The sequence below is a fragment of the Fusarium fujikuroi genome, chromosome FFUJ_chr09 (assembly GCF_900079805.1).
Source record: "Fusarium fujikuroi IMI 58289 draft genome, chromosome FFUJ_chr09".
Lineage (NCBI taxonomy): Eukaryota > Fungi > Ascomycota > Sordariomycetes > Hypocreales > Nectriaceae > Fusarium > Fusarium fujikuroi.
Genome location: NC_036630.1, coordinates 728161 through 744319, shown reverse-complemented (window position 1 = coordinate 744319; position 16159 = coordinate 728161). Strand labels below are relative to the sequence as shown.

General features: G+C 49.7%; 4 protein-coding genes; 1 reads left to right on the top strand and 3 right to left on the bottom strand.

The window, feature by feature from the left end:
• Positions 1–384: 384 nt before the first annotated feature.
• On the bottom strand, positions 385–1972 carry FFUJ_09938 (related to 6-hydroxy-d-nicotine oxidase; the record flags this gene model as incomplete). XM_023568104.1 has 3 exons in its annotated part: positions 385–867; positions 918–1455; positions 1503–1972. The coding sequence occupies 3 exons, from the start codon at positions 1970–1972 to the stop codon at positions 385–387; spliced, it is 1491 nt and encodes a 496-aa protein (XP_023435453.1).
• A 2280-nt stretch (positions 1973–4252) lies between these two features.
• Positions 4253–4655, top strand: FFUJ_09939 (related to rasp f 7 allergen; the record flags this gene model as incomplete). XM_023568103.1 has 2 exons in its annotated part: positions 4253–4503; positions 4544–4655. The coding sequence occupies 2 exons, from the start codon at positions 4253–4255 to the stop codon at positions 4653–4655; spliced, it is 363 nt and encodes a 120-aa protein (XP_023435452.1).
• A 505-nt stretch (positions 4656–5160) lies between these two features.
• FFUJ_09940 (uncharacterized protein) lies at positions 5161–7849 on the bottom strand (the record flags this gene model as incomplete). XM_023568102.1 has 2 exons in its annotated part: positions 5161–7308; positions 7358–7849. The coding sequence occupies 2 exons, from the start codon at positions 7847–7849 to the stop codon at positions 5161–5163; spliced, it is 2640 nt and encodes an 879-aa protein (XP_023435451.1).
• A 4168-nt stretch (positions 7850–12017) lies between these two features.
• Positions 12018–13623, bottom strand: FFUJ_09941 (putative OS-9-like protein; the record flags this gene model as incomplete). XM_023568101.1 has 2 exons in its annotated part: positions 12018–13472; positions 13525–13623. 2 exons carry the CDS (start codon positions 13621–13623, stop codon positions 12018–12020), a joined length of 1554 nt encoding a protein of 517 aa, XP_023435450.1.
• Positions 13624–16159: the final 2536 nt, after the last annotated feature.

Here is a 16159-nt window from a genome sequence, read left to right as displayed (position 1 = left end):
AGTGTCAGCATCTTTCATGAGGAAGCTCGGGTGGCCCCTCCACAAGGTATAGAGCCGCCATGGTGGAAACGCTGAAGAAGGTTCAAGATTCGAAGATCATAGAGCGTTGGTGACAGTTCTGACTCTGGAGTATCTTCTCGGTCAAATAGGCCTTGAGGTCTTGATCACATACGTTCTGAATGTTACACCACAGCGAGATAAGCAGGATTAGACTCCTAATTTCTCGATAGACCATCAATATGGAGAACTACAGTAGGAACATCCATCCGCAACTGATACTTAGCCAGTGCGGTACAGTTCTAGCTATTTGACAAGGTTAAGTTGAAGATATGTACAAAGAACGGCAATGCCGGTCTCCTCCAGTGCACTACAGTCGTGGTCTTCTCAACCTCTCGTCGCTGGTCGAATACCCTGCGGGTTCCAGAACATATCATTCCGATCATACGTTCTCTTGAGCTCCCTCAATCTGCCCAAGTTCAACTCGTAGTACTGCTCAACGGCATCCAGATTATCCAACTGCGTATCCAAGTAGTTCGCATACATGCCCCACTGAGAATCATCCATAGTCTTGGTGATACTCTCTCTGAATCTCTTGAGCAGCGTGAAGCCGTTTTTCGCATGAGTAGCGTACTTCCCGTGGTCAGAGAACTGAAAGAGGAGGAGTTTGTCACGATGAGGGAATGCGCTGTTGGTGGAACCGGCTGTTGTGATGGCTGAGTTGGGACCGCCGAAGAGATCAATGAGGATGTACCATGAGTGTCGAGCATCGCGGTCATTGATGTTGTCGAAGAGAGTTTTGACGAACGACTTGACTTGGGACCGGGTGAGGGCTACAGTCATGAGACTTGTGCTGCAGAAAGTGCTGTGCTATGGAGTTGTCAGTGGCAAACAGAATAAGTATGAGTGCAAATACTGACCTGATCGTATGGACGTCTTTGATCGAGGTTCTGGCCATTTGCATAGGCCTTCAATCCTTCAATCCATCCTCCGGTGCTCGAGGCAGAGATTTGTGCTTTAATGTCTCCAAGAAGAGGCTTGAGCGCGTTATTCAAAGCCGTCCTTGTTCCGTAGTAAACACCCTGAATGGTCTGCCCCGATGGCCCAATGTAGATCTGCATATTCAGTTGCTTTGGTGCGTCGACTGCAAACTTTTGGAACGCAATCAATCCCTCAACAGCTTGGTTCTCGTCCCAATCAAGTTCAATACTGAACGGCGTGACTGTATCAGGGGCTTTGATCGTTTGGAAGTCGAGTTCAACCACGATCCCGTAAGAAGATCCTGCGCCGCGAAGAGCCCACATGAGTTGGTTATCTCCGCCTTCTCCATCTGCAGCGTAAGTTCGTGTTCCGTTGGCAAGAATCACGGTTGCGCCGATGAAAGTGTCGAGTGTGAGACCGTATGTTCGTGAGGCGAAGCCATAACCCCCATGAAGGGCGTGGCCTGCAATGCCAACACTGGCTCTGTTAGTCTTTGTACGTAGTTGATCGAAGTGCGTTCTTACCCTGGGCAGCTTCCGTGGGGAATAGCTCTCTGACCAAGCTTATACAACTCAGAAGCAACGTGTCCAAGCCGAGCACCAGCCTGGATGTTACAACTCATGTACTTGTTCAACGTAACCTGGTCCATGGAGTCCATCACGATTACGAGATGGCCATTTTCGCCTCCATAGCCGAAGGAACCATAGCTATGGCCGCCACCTTTGGCGCTGACTCGTACCTGGTACTGATTACCGCACTTGACGGCATCCTGGACATGATCAACAGTGGTAGGCAGTGCAATAGCAGCAGGAGTGTAGGCCAGACGAAGGTTGTAAGGTCTGGCTTCTTGGGTCCATTGGGGTGAGTTGGGGCGGATGTAGGGAACTTTCTTGGAGGCAAGACAGTTGTTCAGAACAGTTGAGGTATTAGCTGGTGAAGTAGAGGCTGCGAGAGCAAGAGCTGCGTGGAGGCATATGAGGAGTAAGGACACCATCATGGCGAGAAGATGAAGCAGATGAACTCTGCCCTGGTGATATCTCCCATTGGGAAGTCGAGGACCTTATAAGCTTGGATATTTGGGTTGTTGGCCGTTGTTGCGAACACGAGATGTCTCATCCTCAGCCGTTTTGCCTGGTCTGAGCATATTGAGGCTGTTTCTTTACGAGGTAGAAACGGAAATGATCCATGCATGACGGGATGCGATTGCAAGGAGTTGTTCAAGGGCTGAACTCAGCTCTGCGCCGGGGTTGAGTACGTTTCAAGTGCGCGTTTTTCTCCCCGGCTCGAAGGGGGCCTCGCCACTGCAGCATTCAGATTGTGTTCCAATATCACCATTGAGATAGATGCCCCCTCTCGAGTATACAAACAAACTTGACCGTCGACAACATGCTCTGTCAACTCTAGACTTGACCACACTATGATAGCAGATCTCAAAGTCTCTGTTGCCGTAAAAAGAAACAAACAACGCGTATCGCGATGTTCCGATCGTCCCCTGAGGCCCTCCAATACCGTGACACCAACCCCAGTTTCGTGTAGCACAACCACGCATGTCAGCAATTGTACCACCAACTCTTCCCGTCTTCTCTCCCGAGACACCTCAGACCACGTTCTCTTCCCACGTCTCACTTTATGGCATCCAGCGGACGGTAGAGAACTCAGAAGTCCAGGCCTCATTACAAGAGAGAGTTCTATCAACAACGGGCTCTTTTAGAGGTGTATTCTCACCTCAATGCAAGAGCCTTGAGAATTTTGGTATCCCCAGAGCACTCACAGTTCTGATCGCGGGGTTTCCTTTTCTCGTTGCACTCATATACACTCTGCTCGAGTCCATCTGCACCCCGTTTTCGTGGTTAAAATAACTTCCCAGTCTCTCTGATCTGATTAGCTGAACGAGCAAGCAGTAGTGTTACACAGCTTTCTTGTGCGTGGATCTCATGCCAGGGGCCGGGGCCTAACTTGGAGTCTCCTGCCAACACGAAGGGGAAACTCCAGGAGATGTGTGAATACAATAATAGAAAGCGTGGCAAGCCATGAGCTATCGTTATATCAGCATCCCCATCATCTCAAAACGAGAGTCGAGAAGTGTGCTTCCATAAGAGCTCTAGGATAGTTCAGCACACACACTATTCCGAACAATCGTCGATCGCTCTCACGTTTCCCCGGGTCTTTTCTAGTCTCCCCTTTCTCCATCTGTCAGACAGCATCAAGTCTTTCTCGCACCACATCTCGATCCGCAAATAAGGCTCGAACAACTCTCCAAGTCCCTTTGTTCAACGCAGCACCGCGACCGTACTCACCAACAACAAGCTCTGCTGTCTCCGATAGAGTGAATGTTGTGGAAGTCGTAGCAGAAGGTGGTGCTATCGTGATCCCGCTGCTCGCTTCGTATAATGTCTTCGTTGATGAGTATTGCTGTCACTTGTCCGCGCGTCAATCGTATCGTATAGTCTATGGCAGAGGAGAATAAGTGAGTCTTGCCCATCATCTTTGCGTCCAAGTAGTCTTTGGATGCATAGTAGTGTAGCTACAAACTCGATTGGGACCCGGTAGCAGAAGAGGGATCGGGTCAATGGTCTGATGGCGAGAGAGAGCTTTTGAAACATTGAGAAGATTGTATGTACTCGGCTTCATGATAACACAGCTCTATCCCATATAGCACTACAATTCATCTGTCCACAATGTGAAATGGTTCTGCCCCAGCTCAGAAACAGTTAGAGTAGCACCCCTCAAGAGAGTACGAGCATCACAACATCACCACTCCAAAGCCGCTTCACATCACGGCACTCTCATCTCTATTCACAAGGTCCAATCTCCAATCATCTTTTTCCTTTATATCCCCTCCTCATCACAACCTCCCCACACGTTAATGTCAGCACAGTAGCACAGCATCACATTGACACATCCCCACAACCACCAAGTGAAACACTTCCCCAGAAACTCACAATCCAATTACACGCGCAACTTCTCCGTTGACTACGCGTGCTGCAGTGAATCACTGCCAGTTGTTCGAGTAAATCAGCACGCGCTGCGGTATGTGAATAATTTGCTATTGTTCCTCCACCAACACAATAGAGGGCAGTGAATCATTGTCTCTCCACCAAATCTTCAACTATATAAGACCTGTCTTTTCCTCTCCTGACTTTCCCACCTCCCTCATCATCAACAACTTCCACTCCTTCAAGCTCAACAACCAAAGCCTTCAAGCACGTTACATTCCCTCAACACACCCACATCACACTCTCTACACCACAAGCTCAAACACTCTTTTTTCAAGATGTTCTCCAAGCTCTTCCTTCTCGCTCTTCCCCTCGTCCTCGCAGCTCCGGCTGTCAAGCGCACCGAGGGCGACATCACCTTCTACACCCCCGGCCAGGGCGCCTGCGCTGGAACCCACGGCGTCGAGGACATGGTCGCTGCCGTCGGTGCCAACCTCTACGACACTCAGGATGTCTGTGGCAAGACCATCACCCTCCAGGGCGATGCTGGTACCGTGACCCTCACTGTCGTCGAGGAAGTCTCTCACACGTCTCTTCCGTCACAAACATTGCTAATACATGTGGTACAGCCGCTGCGAGGCCTGCAAGGACACCGACCTTGATGTCTCCCCTGCTGCCTTTGAGCAGGCCATCGGACCCAAGAACATTGGACGCGGCAAGGGAACTTGGAACTTTGTTTAAGCACCAACACTCTTTTCATGAGACCACGACGACTCAACGACTTTCTCTTCTTGTACTCTAGTTTTACAACGGCCGAACATAAGAGAGGTATTTTGACGGAGGCACGAATGATGAACTGCTAGTATTAGCAAGGCGAAACGGAACGAACTCAGTACAATTCAGCTAACTCACTCTTTGCTCCTCATAAAATGTGACATGCGCCGCCTTCATTGAATATGTGAATTGATTCTGTCAATCTATGCTAAACTCGCTTTGATGCTCCCAAGCTATCATGATTTAGCTAATGCCGAGATACGCCCCTGATCCATTGCCTGAGCCACCCAATCCATCCGCCCAAGAAAACAAACCACAGTGCCCATGTTACGAATAAGAAAATCCAACGCCTGGTTGTGTTGTGCCTGTGATATATCATACCAGCACTCGGCTGTGGTGCGTGTGAGCATTCTGACGCCCTGCTAAGAAATCCAGTGTATGCAAATTGTATGCCGTGATAAGTCCATATCTCCTAGCCTTGTTTATTTTTAAGACCGAACCACCTTCTCTTGCCTCCCGCTCTTGGGCTATCTACTTGCTCTGAAGTATCCCTGTCCATCCTTGGCGTACCTGGCTCCTGGCTCATGATGGAGTCGTCACCCACGTCGTCCGAGGTATGTCGACCATGGCGAGAGCTTCGCATAATTGGTGGTGGTGTCGCACTGTCGCGATCGTCGTCTGCCACGCCTGTTCGGCTGATCCATGGTGGAAGTCCTGATGCGCCATTAACGCTTGAGGAGAGTCCATTGCTTGGTGGTTCAGTAGGTCCAGTCTCCGACGTTGGAGTCGGGGATGGGGCAGCTGTTGATGATCGGCGGAAGAACTTTGCGAACTTATTCTGAGCTGGCTGGCCTGAAATGGGTGGATAATGGTTCTTTTTCTGTTCCCCAGCGGGCGGTGCTTGAGCCTGCATTTCCGCTCTCATCTGGATGTCATCGCTGTTCCTCCTCCGATGTCCCTTCTTACGGCCTGACTTAGAGGCTTTCGGATTGGTTGGTGGACGAGTCGGGTTAGAGATCTTAAGCTGTGCTACTGTTTGAGCATTCAGACTCGATCGCCTATTGGGAGGTGGCGGAGGCAGTGAGACCGAGAAGAGTTCCTGTTGGACAGGGAATAGATTTCTAATCATTTCAGAGTCGGTGCCTATGCTTGCACCTCCAGCGCCGTACATGGCCTCCATCGACCAGCCGCCCTTAGTCGCGCTCGAAGGAAAGCTGAACAGATCAGGCGAGGTCCGTCCACCGTTCTTATTAGGCTTGGCGCTTTCACGCATCCAGATATCGAGGCTGGAATCAAGGGAATCCACGTCTGAATCGTCGGTGTCGCTATCCCAATCATTCCCTCGTCGGTTCGATATGGTAGTTTCGTCAGCGGACCGGGGACGCTGGATAGACCTTCCCCGGTTCTCGGCGTAAGCTCTGTTGTTCAGATCGATGATATGAGCCGAAGCCTTGACTGCACGCATGGGTTCCTGTAGCTGAACACCCGAGTGCATTCCCATGCTTCCTTCATTTTCAGAAGTCTCCGAAAGAGCACCGTGACTTCGTTGCATTGTGGGATGCTTGGACAATGTGTCGCTGGAATTCTGGAACCGTCGCAAGGTAGACGTAGAAATCGTGTCTGGCGTTGGTGGCAGATTTTGATCATGTAGCCTGACACCACCAGGAGCATCCGTGATGACTCTTCGAAGCGATTCCCGCTTCTCCTCCTTGGTACGTCGGTGGTTGACGGGCATAGCAGAACGACCAGTAAACACATCGGCTCCACCCTTATCCCGACCTTGAGGTCGCTCTTCCACCTTCTTTGAAGCATAGCTTCGATCACTCTTTCGCGCAGGAGAGCTGTACTCGATTACATTATTGATCGAATCAAACTGCGCTTGGTGAGTCGAGAGAGAGTTCGATCGAGTTGATCTGTTAGGTGAGGCATGCGACTTGACAAACGCCGTCTTTGGCCTATTGATAGTACTAGCTTGAGCTGGGAGACTATCAGCACCATCGAGAGCCAGAGGCTCGTCCACATCTTGTATGTCGCTGCTATCGTGTTCTTTGGATCCATACACGCTGACAAAAGAGCTCTCGCTCAAGACGCTCAGGCTTGGACTTCCCAGGGCTGTGTTACGGCCGTTATCAGCTTCATTAGAGCCTTCGGGGACTTGCGCAAGACTGAGAATACTACCCCTGGTGCCAAGATAGACATTTCGCAGATTCTCCGTTGTCTCACTGTGGTCGGACAGGAAACTCGGCATGCGATTGATGGCCTTGCCGCTTCCCATTTGCTTCATTATATCCGGCGATTGAGTAGCGGGTCGGGGATCTTCGTAGCATGGGTCGAACGTGGGTGCGGCGTATTGACCTTCGGCTTCAAGCTGCTCGATGATGGAACGTTCCTTGGTATATTGCTCAAGTCTGGCTTCAAGAGTCACAATCATAGCAACGGCCTCCTCGATTGCCTTATCGCGCTTCTCTAACTCTTGCGAAAGGTGGTCGTTCATCTCTTCAGCTCGTGACTTTTCCACCTCAAGGCCTTCGACCTTGTCTTCCAAAGCCTTCTGTCGTTCCCGGCGGTGGTACAGTTCTAGTTTGAGGTCAAAGTTCTTCTTGTGGAGCGATGATATGACCTGCTTCCCGTTAGCCAGCTCCAACAGTATGCCATGTTCAATATCCTACCTGTTCCATATCCTTTACCCCCAGGCCCTTCTTTTTGTTGGATTCACTTCCAGCGGCAGAATTAGGTCGATGTCCATCGGCCTCCATATTCTTAATGGGAGAACCAAGGCTCCGACTAAACTCGCCCGAGGAGTTCACATCAGTACTGCGCGACCAAGTCGTTGATCTGTCGCTCTCAGCCATGCGCGACTGCTGAAGCTTCTCCTGAAGGAATGATGATATGACGGTTTGTCGTGTTGACTCGCTGCTAGCCTCTCGAGTCAAGCGCGGCGTCCGTGTCGTTGTTCGGGGAATGGTACTGGATGGTCTTTGACAAGTCGCATGGTACATTCGGTGTGAGTGTTGCGATTGTGATAGATTGGGGGATCCAGGAGCTTGTGACGAAGACAGAGCGCTATGGGCGGTATGCATTGTAGCCCTGGTATTGGTTGTGCTTGTAGAGGATCGAGAAGCGGTTCTTCCATAAGAAGACCGCGAGGGAGGTCGTTCCATCGTGGGAGGATGTGAGGGTATTAGGTATCAAGAGTGATTGGGTATCGAATTCGTAGGGAGCGTAGCCAAACGCAGAGGAACAGTCCAGCTTGAACCTCAAAGGGCAAGCTCAGTTTCGCAAACAGATGTTAGATGTACAAAGGGTGATCGGACACAGTTCGAGACGTCTATGGCATATCGAATTGATCGCATGTCTTGGGTTTAGATCACGATGAGCAAGCCTGATTCACTTCATCGCGGACTGTGCCCAACAACCTTCGGGTATTGTCGCAGGAAGCGAATTGGTTGCGTAAGATGCTGATTTAACAATGATTGGCGCAGCTTGTCTCCCGTTTGTGGTCGGTCGGTTGCAGATGACCTATAGAGTACGTTCAGGCTCTGCTCTCAATGCCTTTCCAACAAAGACAATTGTCGCAAAGGAGTATGTACAATCTCGGTTCGTTTACGTCAGGAGGGTATGACAGCCGAAGACGATAGAGAGCGTCTTGGGTGACGTGATGCTGGAAAAACAGGTTCAAGGTCGATGATCAAAGAGTCAAGCTGTTAAGAGGGAGAGAATGGCAATCGTTGGGTTCGTGTAGATTCGGATTTCCCGTGGTCTTGGTGGGGATTAAGGGACAGGAGGTTGTCGATGCAAGGGAGAAAGGCACGTCGGGTACGTTGTGCGTAAGGGTCAAGATAACGCACGGAGTAGGCGTCGATCTAATCTCGCGATTTCTAGGTTCACAAGCAAGGGCGAAAGAAGAAGACAAAGACGTGGATGTTGTGAAGATCACAAAGAGGAACAAACAGGAGAGAAATTGGCTTGTGTAAGGGTATGTCTGAGAATGGTCTTATTTGGCAACCCTCCAACTTTTTGCTTCTGTCTGAGGTGCCCAGGCAAATCGATTCATTCATTCCAGGCAATGGCACAGTGGACACCACCCGCTCAGAGAGTTGGGTCTAAGGGTACCCCCCGCATTAGCGCCATAGCAAAAAGTCAGGCACCAGAATTAGCGTGTTAGTGCCGGGACGTCTTGGGTGGTATTGCGAGCTAGCCCTTGACATAAAACGCTAGATTCACTTCTGCCGAGTTGAGTTACAGTGGCAGTGAAAGGAAGGGGCGCGTCCTAATTTACAGACGGGATCCTTGGACGTGTTTTTTACGTGTCGACGTGTGTTTTGAGACGTATAACGCGATGGCCAGGGATCGTTTTACGGTATTACCGGCTGAAGAGTGGGGGACAGGACTGAAATGCCTACGAGCCCTGTTTTTAATCGACATTGCATTCTTCGCAGCGAGAACCAATCTAAAGCCCGATTCTGGCCTGTGCTGTTTATTTACAAGATGGTTACCAGAGCAAGCATGGCATCTAATCTCGACTCTCATCTCTCTCTCATGCCATTGAATCAATCAACCGTCTTTGTTAACCTCGAATGTCAATGTCGGATTCCCTCTCAATCTTATTCAGAACCAACCACTTTCAGAACTCTCACACCACTAACAGCCTCTCCATCCCCGCCCGTCACCTCCAGCACTTGGTCTGTCACCAATCATAAACAGTTCCACCGGCCTGGGGAGCATGGACCCCAGGTCCCGGCGGGCGGGCCGTGCTCCGAGCAGGGGTGAACTTGACCCATGTCGTCACTTTTCTTCTTTTCTCTTCAGGCGCTTCCTTCGTCTGCTGTGATTGTGACTGAGAATTCATGTGACCAATTGCTTTGCTTTTGTGGCAGGACGTTTTTCCTTAAACGATCAAGGTTATCGGATGTGGCTTGATAAGAGAGAACAAACATGCAGCAGGGAGCAAACGGTTCACTGATTAATTAATCAATCCCTCCAATGTGTTTGTTTCATGTTGTCCTAGACATCAGCCATTGAACTAGCATCTTCTGAACCCCCTCAAGGGTTATTCGTCTTACCCGCATCAATTATCGCTCACAAGAACTATATCACCCAGTTGTTAAGATCCATCTCGTATTAACTCTTGCGAAGAACCCACCAGAGGAGAAGTCTTGCACCATGAAACAAGCGGTCTTGAAGCCGTCTTCGATCCGTATGCATCGGTCCGCTTAGAATGTTTGCTAGCTTCAGGCTTCAAAGGAAAACTCCGTCCCGTTGCGACCCAAGCCCCTCCAAACTCAAAGTTGTGGACTGGACTTGAACCTTTGACGGAATTAGTTCAGGATCTAGACAAAATTTCCTGCTCCGATTGCCGCAGGCCGTCTCACTCAAGCCATTCCCGCTATTGCCGTGAGACTTGAGACGCTCAGACTTCAGAGCATCAACCGCATTCAACAGACGGAAACTCTTGGATCTCGAGAGAGTTCTTCTAAACCATGGTCTTCTCGTTTATATCTGCGCCAAGTGGAACCCTGGCTTAACGGCTGAGGTCTGCATACCGCCTGTTGGCTGGCCGCAACTCAATCGTACAATCTTGAGCAGCGAGTGGTGCAATTAAGAGCAAACATTTTCCAGGCGGTCTATCGCGGCTAAGGTATTCCTGGTCTGGCCGATCGTGTCTCGCCCTGTACCTTACATCAGATCTAGACCGCCAACTACACCCAAGATGTTCAGCCATGAACTAAATAACTGACCTACCATAGGCTACTCTTTGCTCGACGGCATGGCGCCAGACTTTTGTATGACTGCGGCATTCCATATCCCTTGCCACGCAATTGTGAGTCCAGCTGACTGCAAATACCCGGCCGCAAGCATCATCGTCACCATGACAATTCTTTTGACTTCGTAGAAGTGGGATCTAGTTATATTGCCTCCCGGCAACTTGCCGTGTCTTGCGGGAAGTTGGGCGGATTGATGAGCGATCATGTACTTGTCACCTCTGGACATGATCGTATCGTGTCCAATCTGAATGCGTAGTGAAGAATAATGAATAGAGAGGTCTCTGATCACTTTGTCTAAGACTACCGAGACATTGTCCCACGCTTCTCGTTTATCTCAAACACGGTAGTTCACTCTTGGGGGCTGAGCGGGGGATCATCACACTTATCACAATCACTCAAAGGACTTGGCGTGGACAATGGGGTCCTTTATCACAAAGAGCGCAGGGCGCATACGAATTGAGGGTGTGAAGAGAATCGAATGTGATGAATTCTCAATCACAGCATAGCAGTCCAGGTCCTCTAGATCGATGGGCGCAAATGCGCTTACCAAGGTCGTATCTCATGAAGGTATGCTTCGATGTAGATATAGCTCTCAGATCATCCTGCACACCATCACTTACCGAGTATGCTTTCCCATGTCTCTCAACGAATGCAAGCGAGGAAATCATAGAGACCCTCAAGATTGAAGAGTCTCTCTTCCAAGAGTCGGTCGTCTTGAAGCAGTCTTTGTAATCGAGGGTCATGCCAAAGCTAAGCTTTTTTCCTCCAGGAGGACAAGAGGTTTTTTTAGTGTAGCATATAGTAACGAAGAGGATTTATTTCCTGGGTCGTGTCTCCCACTTCCTTTTGTATATAACCGCGAGCCAAACTGATACTGACTGGAGTATTCGGTTCTTGGTACCGGCTGCTGAAGCTGACATGGACATTAAGGGAGTGCGTACAGTTGCAGATGGTTGATGATGCGTATCCAGGATGTAACCTTCCATAAGGGCAATAGATGGTGATCGCCCTGCTTCAGATGTGCATTTCTGTCTTGAAGAGTCGCTCTAAACTCCTCCAATAAGGTAGAAAACGGTAGTGAATCCCAAGAGAAGATATAGGGTTAACAGAGTCACCACAGCGAACCCAATATCGATCATGCAACCAGCTTTAGAGAGTCCAACAAGTGATTATGAGGTGCCATTTAATGCAGTATAATCCCAGGCCATATATATCAACGCTGTCTTGGTCAGATTTACTCGACATGATTTAGGGTAGTCTTTAACTCAACTCTAAGAGGAGATGAAACAATCTTCTCAGCAGCTACTCTGACATAGCAATATCTATCTCCAGCATGGCGACCATGAGTCTCGTCCCAATAGATACCAGACAAGCCAGGCACTTTCATTGTACGATGCAAACGCTTAACCAGAAATCTCTAAATCGAAAGCATCAACAGTCCAGCAAGAACAGCACGTCACATCAAACTCCAGTCAGAAATAGATAAAGCAAAGCTTGTAACGCTTGTGGATTCTCGAGATAAAAATCATCTCCCAAAACGCCGTGTATCTTTCTAATCATCATCTTACAATTCATCTTTCTTCTTGAAGAACTCCTCCTGACTCCCCTCCGTCTCCTCCCCACCCTCCTTGCCAGCCTTCTTCTTATCCGCCTTGGCCTTATCCAGCGCTTCTTTCTCCTTCTTCAACTTGGCCTTGTTCTTCGCAAGCTCATCCTCATCTGCGTCAATATACCCCCTCAACTCCTTTTCACCACCAGGAAGCTCAACAAGCTCGAGTTTCCACCCGTACTTCCCTGCGAGCTTCTTCATGCGCTCTGTCATGTCCTTCACGGTGGAGGGCTTGAGGTCGAGACGTTCTAGTTCTTCGGTGCTGAGGAGCTTGACTTCGGCGCCGTCTTCTTTGCTCTTACCGGAGGCGACGACTTCGATAAAGCGCTCGCCGTCGGTGTCGGTGTTGGAGAAGTAGCTTCGTGGAGGAGAGAGCTTGGCAGGTGGTTTGCCTGCTTCGTCGGCGCCGGAGAGGACATTGCGGGCTCCTACGATGACACCACCGATGTTGACGGGCTCTTTTGCTGCATCTTGCGGCTTGGCCTCTTCGGGTTTGACCTCTTCGCCCTCCTGCTTTAGGGGCTCCTGCGCCTCAGCTTCCTTCACAGGCACCGCCTGATCCAGTAGAGGAGTCTGGCCGTTCTCGCCGACGATGAGCTTGCACGAAATGGGGTTCGCTCTAGTCTCCTCAGGAGGCAAGAAAGCAACGTCGTTGCAGAGACGTGGTGTGTTTACCACCATGAGATAAGCACAGATCGTGACCTCCTTGATCCATCCGATCCTATCAGTCTTCATACCAGGCACACAATGATACTGGACCTCGATTGTCCGTTCCCTGCCGGTCAAATCGCAGATCGTTCCACCTTCTAGTCTCTGTACCAGATATCGTTGATCTCCCTTGACCTGCAGCTCCGCTGGTGGTGGGTTCTCGATACCGTTCAACTTTGCCTGGTGCGCAGCGTTGGCGGGAATCGCGGGGACCTTGCCAAGCGTAAAGTCCATGGTGTTGGGGTCGCGCTTGGGAGGCTGGCCATTTGGTATAGATGGGAGGGCGTGGAACTGGACGATCTCGCGGTTGTTGCAGAAACTGTAGCTCCACCATCCTGACATAAAGTACAGACAAGAATCTTCAAGTTGTGAGAGAAGTTCCCATCCGCTTGCTGTCGCGCGAGTAAGCTCTCGTGCTTCTTCGGCCTTGGCCAGCTCATTTGCTGTCTTGTTCTCGGGTTCGGGGGGTTGTATAATAGGGATAGAGCAGAGGTATTCGTGGGGAGGGAGTTTCATAAGTTCGTATGTATGCGACGGACCATTTTGGCCCTGGTTGTCGCTTTCATTGTCGCGCTCGTCAGCTTCCCGAGCTTGATCAAGTGTTGATTGCGCAAAGTCGGCAGAGTAAGTAGGATGTTGGCTATCGAGCAACAAATGTGCATCTTTTTCGGAAATGTATTGACTATCAAAAACTACTTCGAACTGCCAAACGTTGAGCTTCAACACACAAGGTGGTCGACGAGGGGTAGCTTACCTGAGGGTACGTCAACAAGTCCTCGTGGATGCTGAAGCCCGGTGAACGAGCTCCAACAAGCTGGACAGTGGCCAGCAAGAATAAATTGGAGCGGCGCATTATGCCGTGATAAACCGGCGATAGCTCACATAGAGCTCAAAAGGGGCCAGCGCAGAGAATGAAGCGTCAGAGCAATAACAGCAATGCCGCTCTACTGGTTGCCAGGCGTTAGTGGGAGAGGTGTCATGATGAGCCGAGCTGTGGAGTTTAGCCCAGGTCTGTCATGACTAAGCCGATATTTTACCGGTATCAGATAAAGGTGAGCGAGACCGCGGACGGGGATGATCCAGTTGTTCTCCGACAACTTTCTTCCGGATACGGTGAAGCAGGGACATTGTCACGGTCTGAAAACTCCGGAGCTCAGGAGACGAAGAGGGGCCGAGTATCGGTGACGCCGCAAGAATGAGTTCAGTGCTTGTTTGTGTTTTGGAACTATTAATAATATCTCCGTTGATGACAGCGGCTGACAATTACATCACAGCTCATTTCTCTTCATCTCCTGAGAATTACATTACCAAATTACTGTCAATATCAATGAGACGGTGAGACGATGGAGGTTCAATTTCCAATCTGTGCCGAAGCACAAGCATAAACATAAGTCGAGCTTCATTGTTACGTTACAGCAGCCTATAGAGCTTCATCAGACACTGTTATTGTATCTACGAGCAGTAGACTTTGGTCTAACTACAGACTAATAATTCCTCGAATTACAATCTAACCTTATCCGAGATACAATATTGAGCCTTAGGAATTCTCAAGGATGGCATCGCAATGCCATCAATGATCAACACCACAGACTCATCAACACGTGCCTCTCCTGGGAACATCCTCGCTTCGGAGCAGAACCGGCATTCAGGAGAAACTCCCGTGGCTTGAACACGTGTCGAGTGGAAATTCTTTCCTTCAGGGCCTGCTAGCCCAAACGGTGGGAATCTAGGTACTCAAGGGTCTTGATTCTCCACGAGATTCACGAGATTCATCTCTCGATCTGTGAGTTGTCGGACCGCTTTGACAGCGAATACCCAGCGAGGAGAAATTGCCGCTCCTCATATTTAGTCCCTTCTGACGTAGATTTTCACTGTGGGATAGCGCTAAATGTTCATCATGGCATGATATTGAGCTTTGGTCTGTTGAAGATCCCAGTTTTATGTCTCGCTTGAGTGCCGAGTTGAGTTGACTCACAAACTGACGACTACCGGCAGGAGTTTGCGTAGTACTATGGAGAACGGTTCATTGCAATGCATCAGCCCTAGTATGCGCTTGTTTAGTCAGACTTACTCATGCGCCTAGGGACGGGTTTGTTGTTGAATGAATGTCTCAAGCATGGGGACTCCTGGCTATAATGCCATTGGCCTAGTGCTTTGGGTTAGTATCAACGCTTTGGCATCAGGTACGCGCAATATGCGGGCTATGAATTTGTACGTGAGGTCGAGGATGCAGGGTAGTTGAAACAAAAGATCCAACACCAGTCGGGATTTGAGTACAATCACAATGTAGACTCGGGAATGAAATTCTTGTCACACGCTGTTGAACTCTCTATAACCGTTAGGCCGGGGAAATTGAGTTTAGCATGGTCATTAACCAGATTCCGTCCTGCTATGTATTTACGTCTTAGCGAAGTGCTTGCAAGCAGCAATGGCAGTTGAAGTGTTATCTAAACTACATTGTCAGCCTCTTCATCTCGCACATTGACTCGAATAACGTGAGATTGCACATGAACTCGCACGTGCACAGCACATGCGTGTCAGATCAACAAGAAGTGCCAACGCATCAAATGAGTCTGAGATGGGGACATTGTTTTGCACGTGCGCCTTTGCTCGCACGGTCATGAAGCTATCAATGGAACGTTTCCATCCATGATCTACGAAATTTCAAGTTGAGACGGGGGTTGAGCCTGCATGATCAACGCAAGGAAAACAACTGAGCGAAGACTTTTTGGTTAGTGGATGTCTGAAGGTTCTGAAGCCATCTCGGAGAAAATGCTACGAAGGTTGAGACTATTGAAGCCGGAAGACGGTTCCGCGCAGATACAAATTTCGGGATGGGTTGCAAACTATAGCACGGGAACTTATGGACGAGCACTAATTGCTACGGTTCCCTTTTTATTCATGTTAGAGCACGGCAGCATGTAGATAACGCCAAGGTTTTGAGGTTCGAGTCAGAAGAATCAGAATGCCTGCATGACACACAATGCTCGGGCGATTCCCCAACCAAACAGAGACAGCAGCTAACTTGTCAGATGCTGGGTGATGAAGATCATTAGGTCTAGACTGCGGTGGTGTTGACATCCGAAGAAGATCATCATCATCGCTGAAGCAAGGGCACCTGGTATGTTGCATTGAGGTTATTTCGTAGTCAGAGTCTCAGCGCAAAACCGCACCAAACCCAAAGAGATGGTGTCCTTGATCTGGCTATCTGGTCACTGCGGGAAAAAAGGATTATCTCTAACCCGTCCGGTACAGTACGGTCCAACGTTAGGAAGCCGATGGATGGATGGCGCCGTCCGTCCGCCTCACTCTATGCGACCGCGGGAGCCAATCGAGATGGGAAGTGGGTGTGCCTGACCACACTCGACAGCCAATCGATGAGTGCCCCG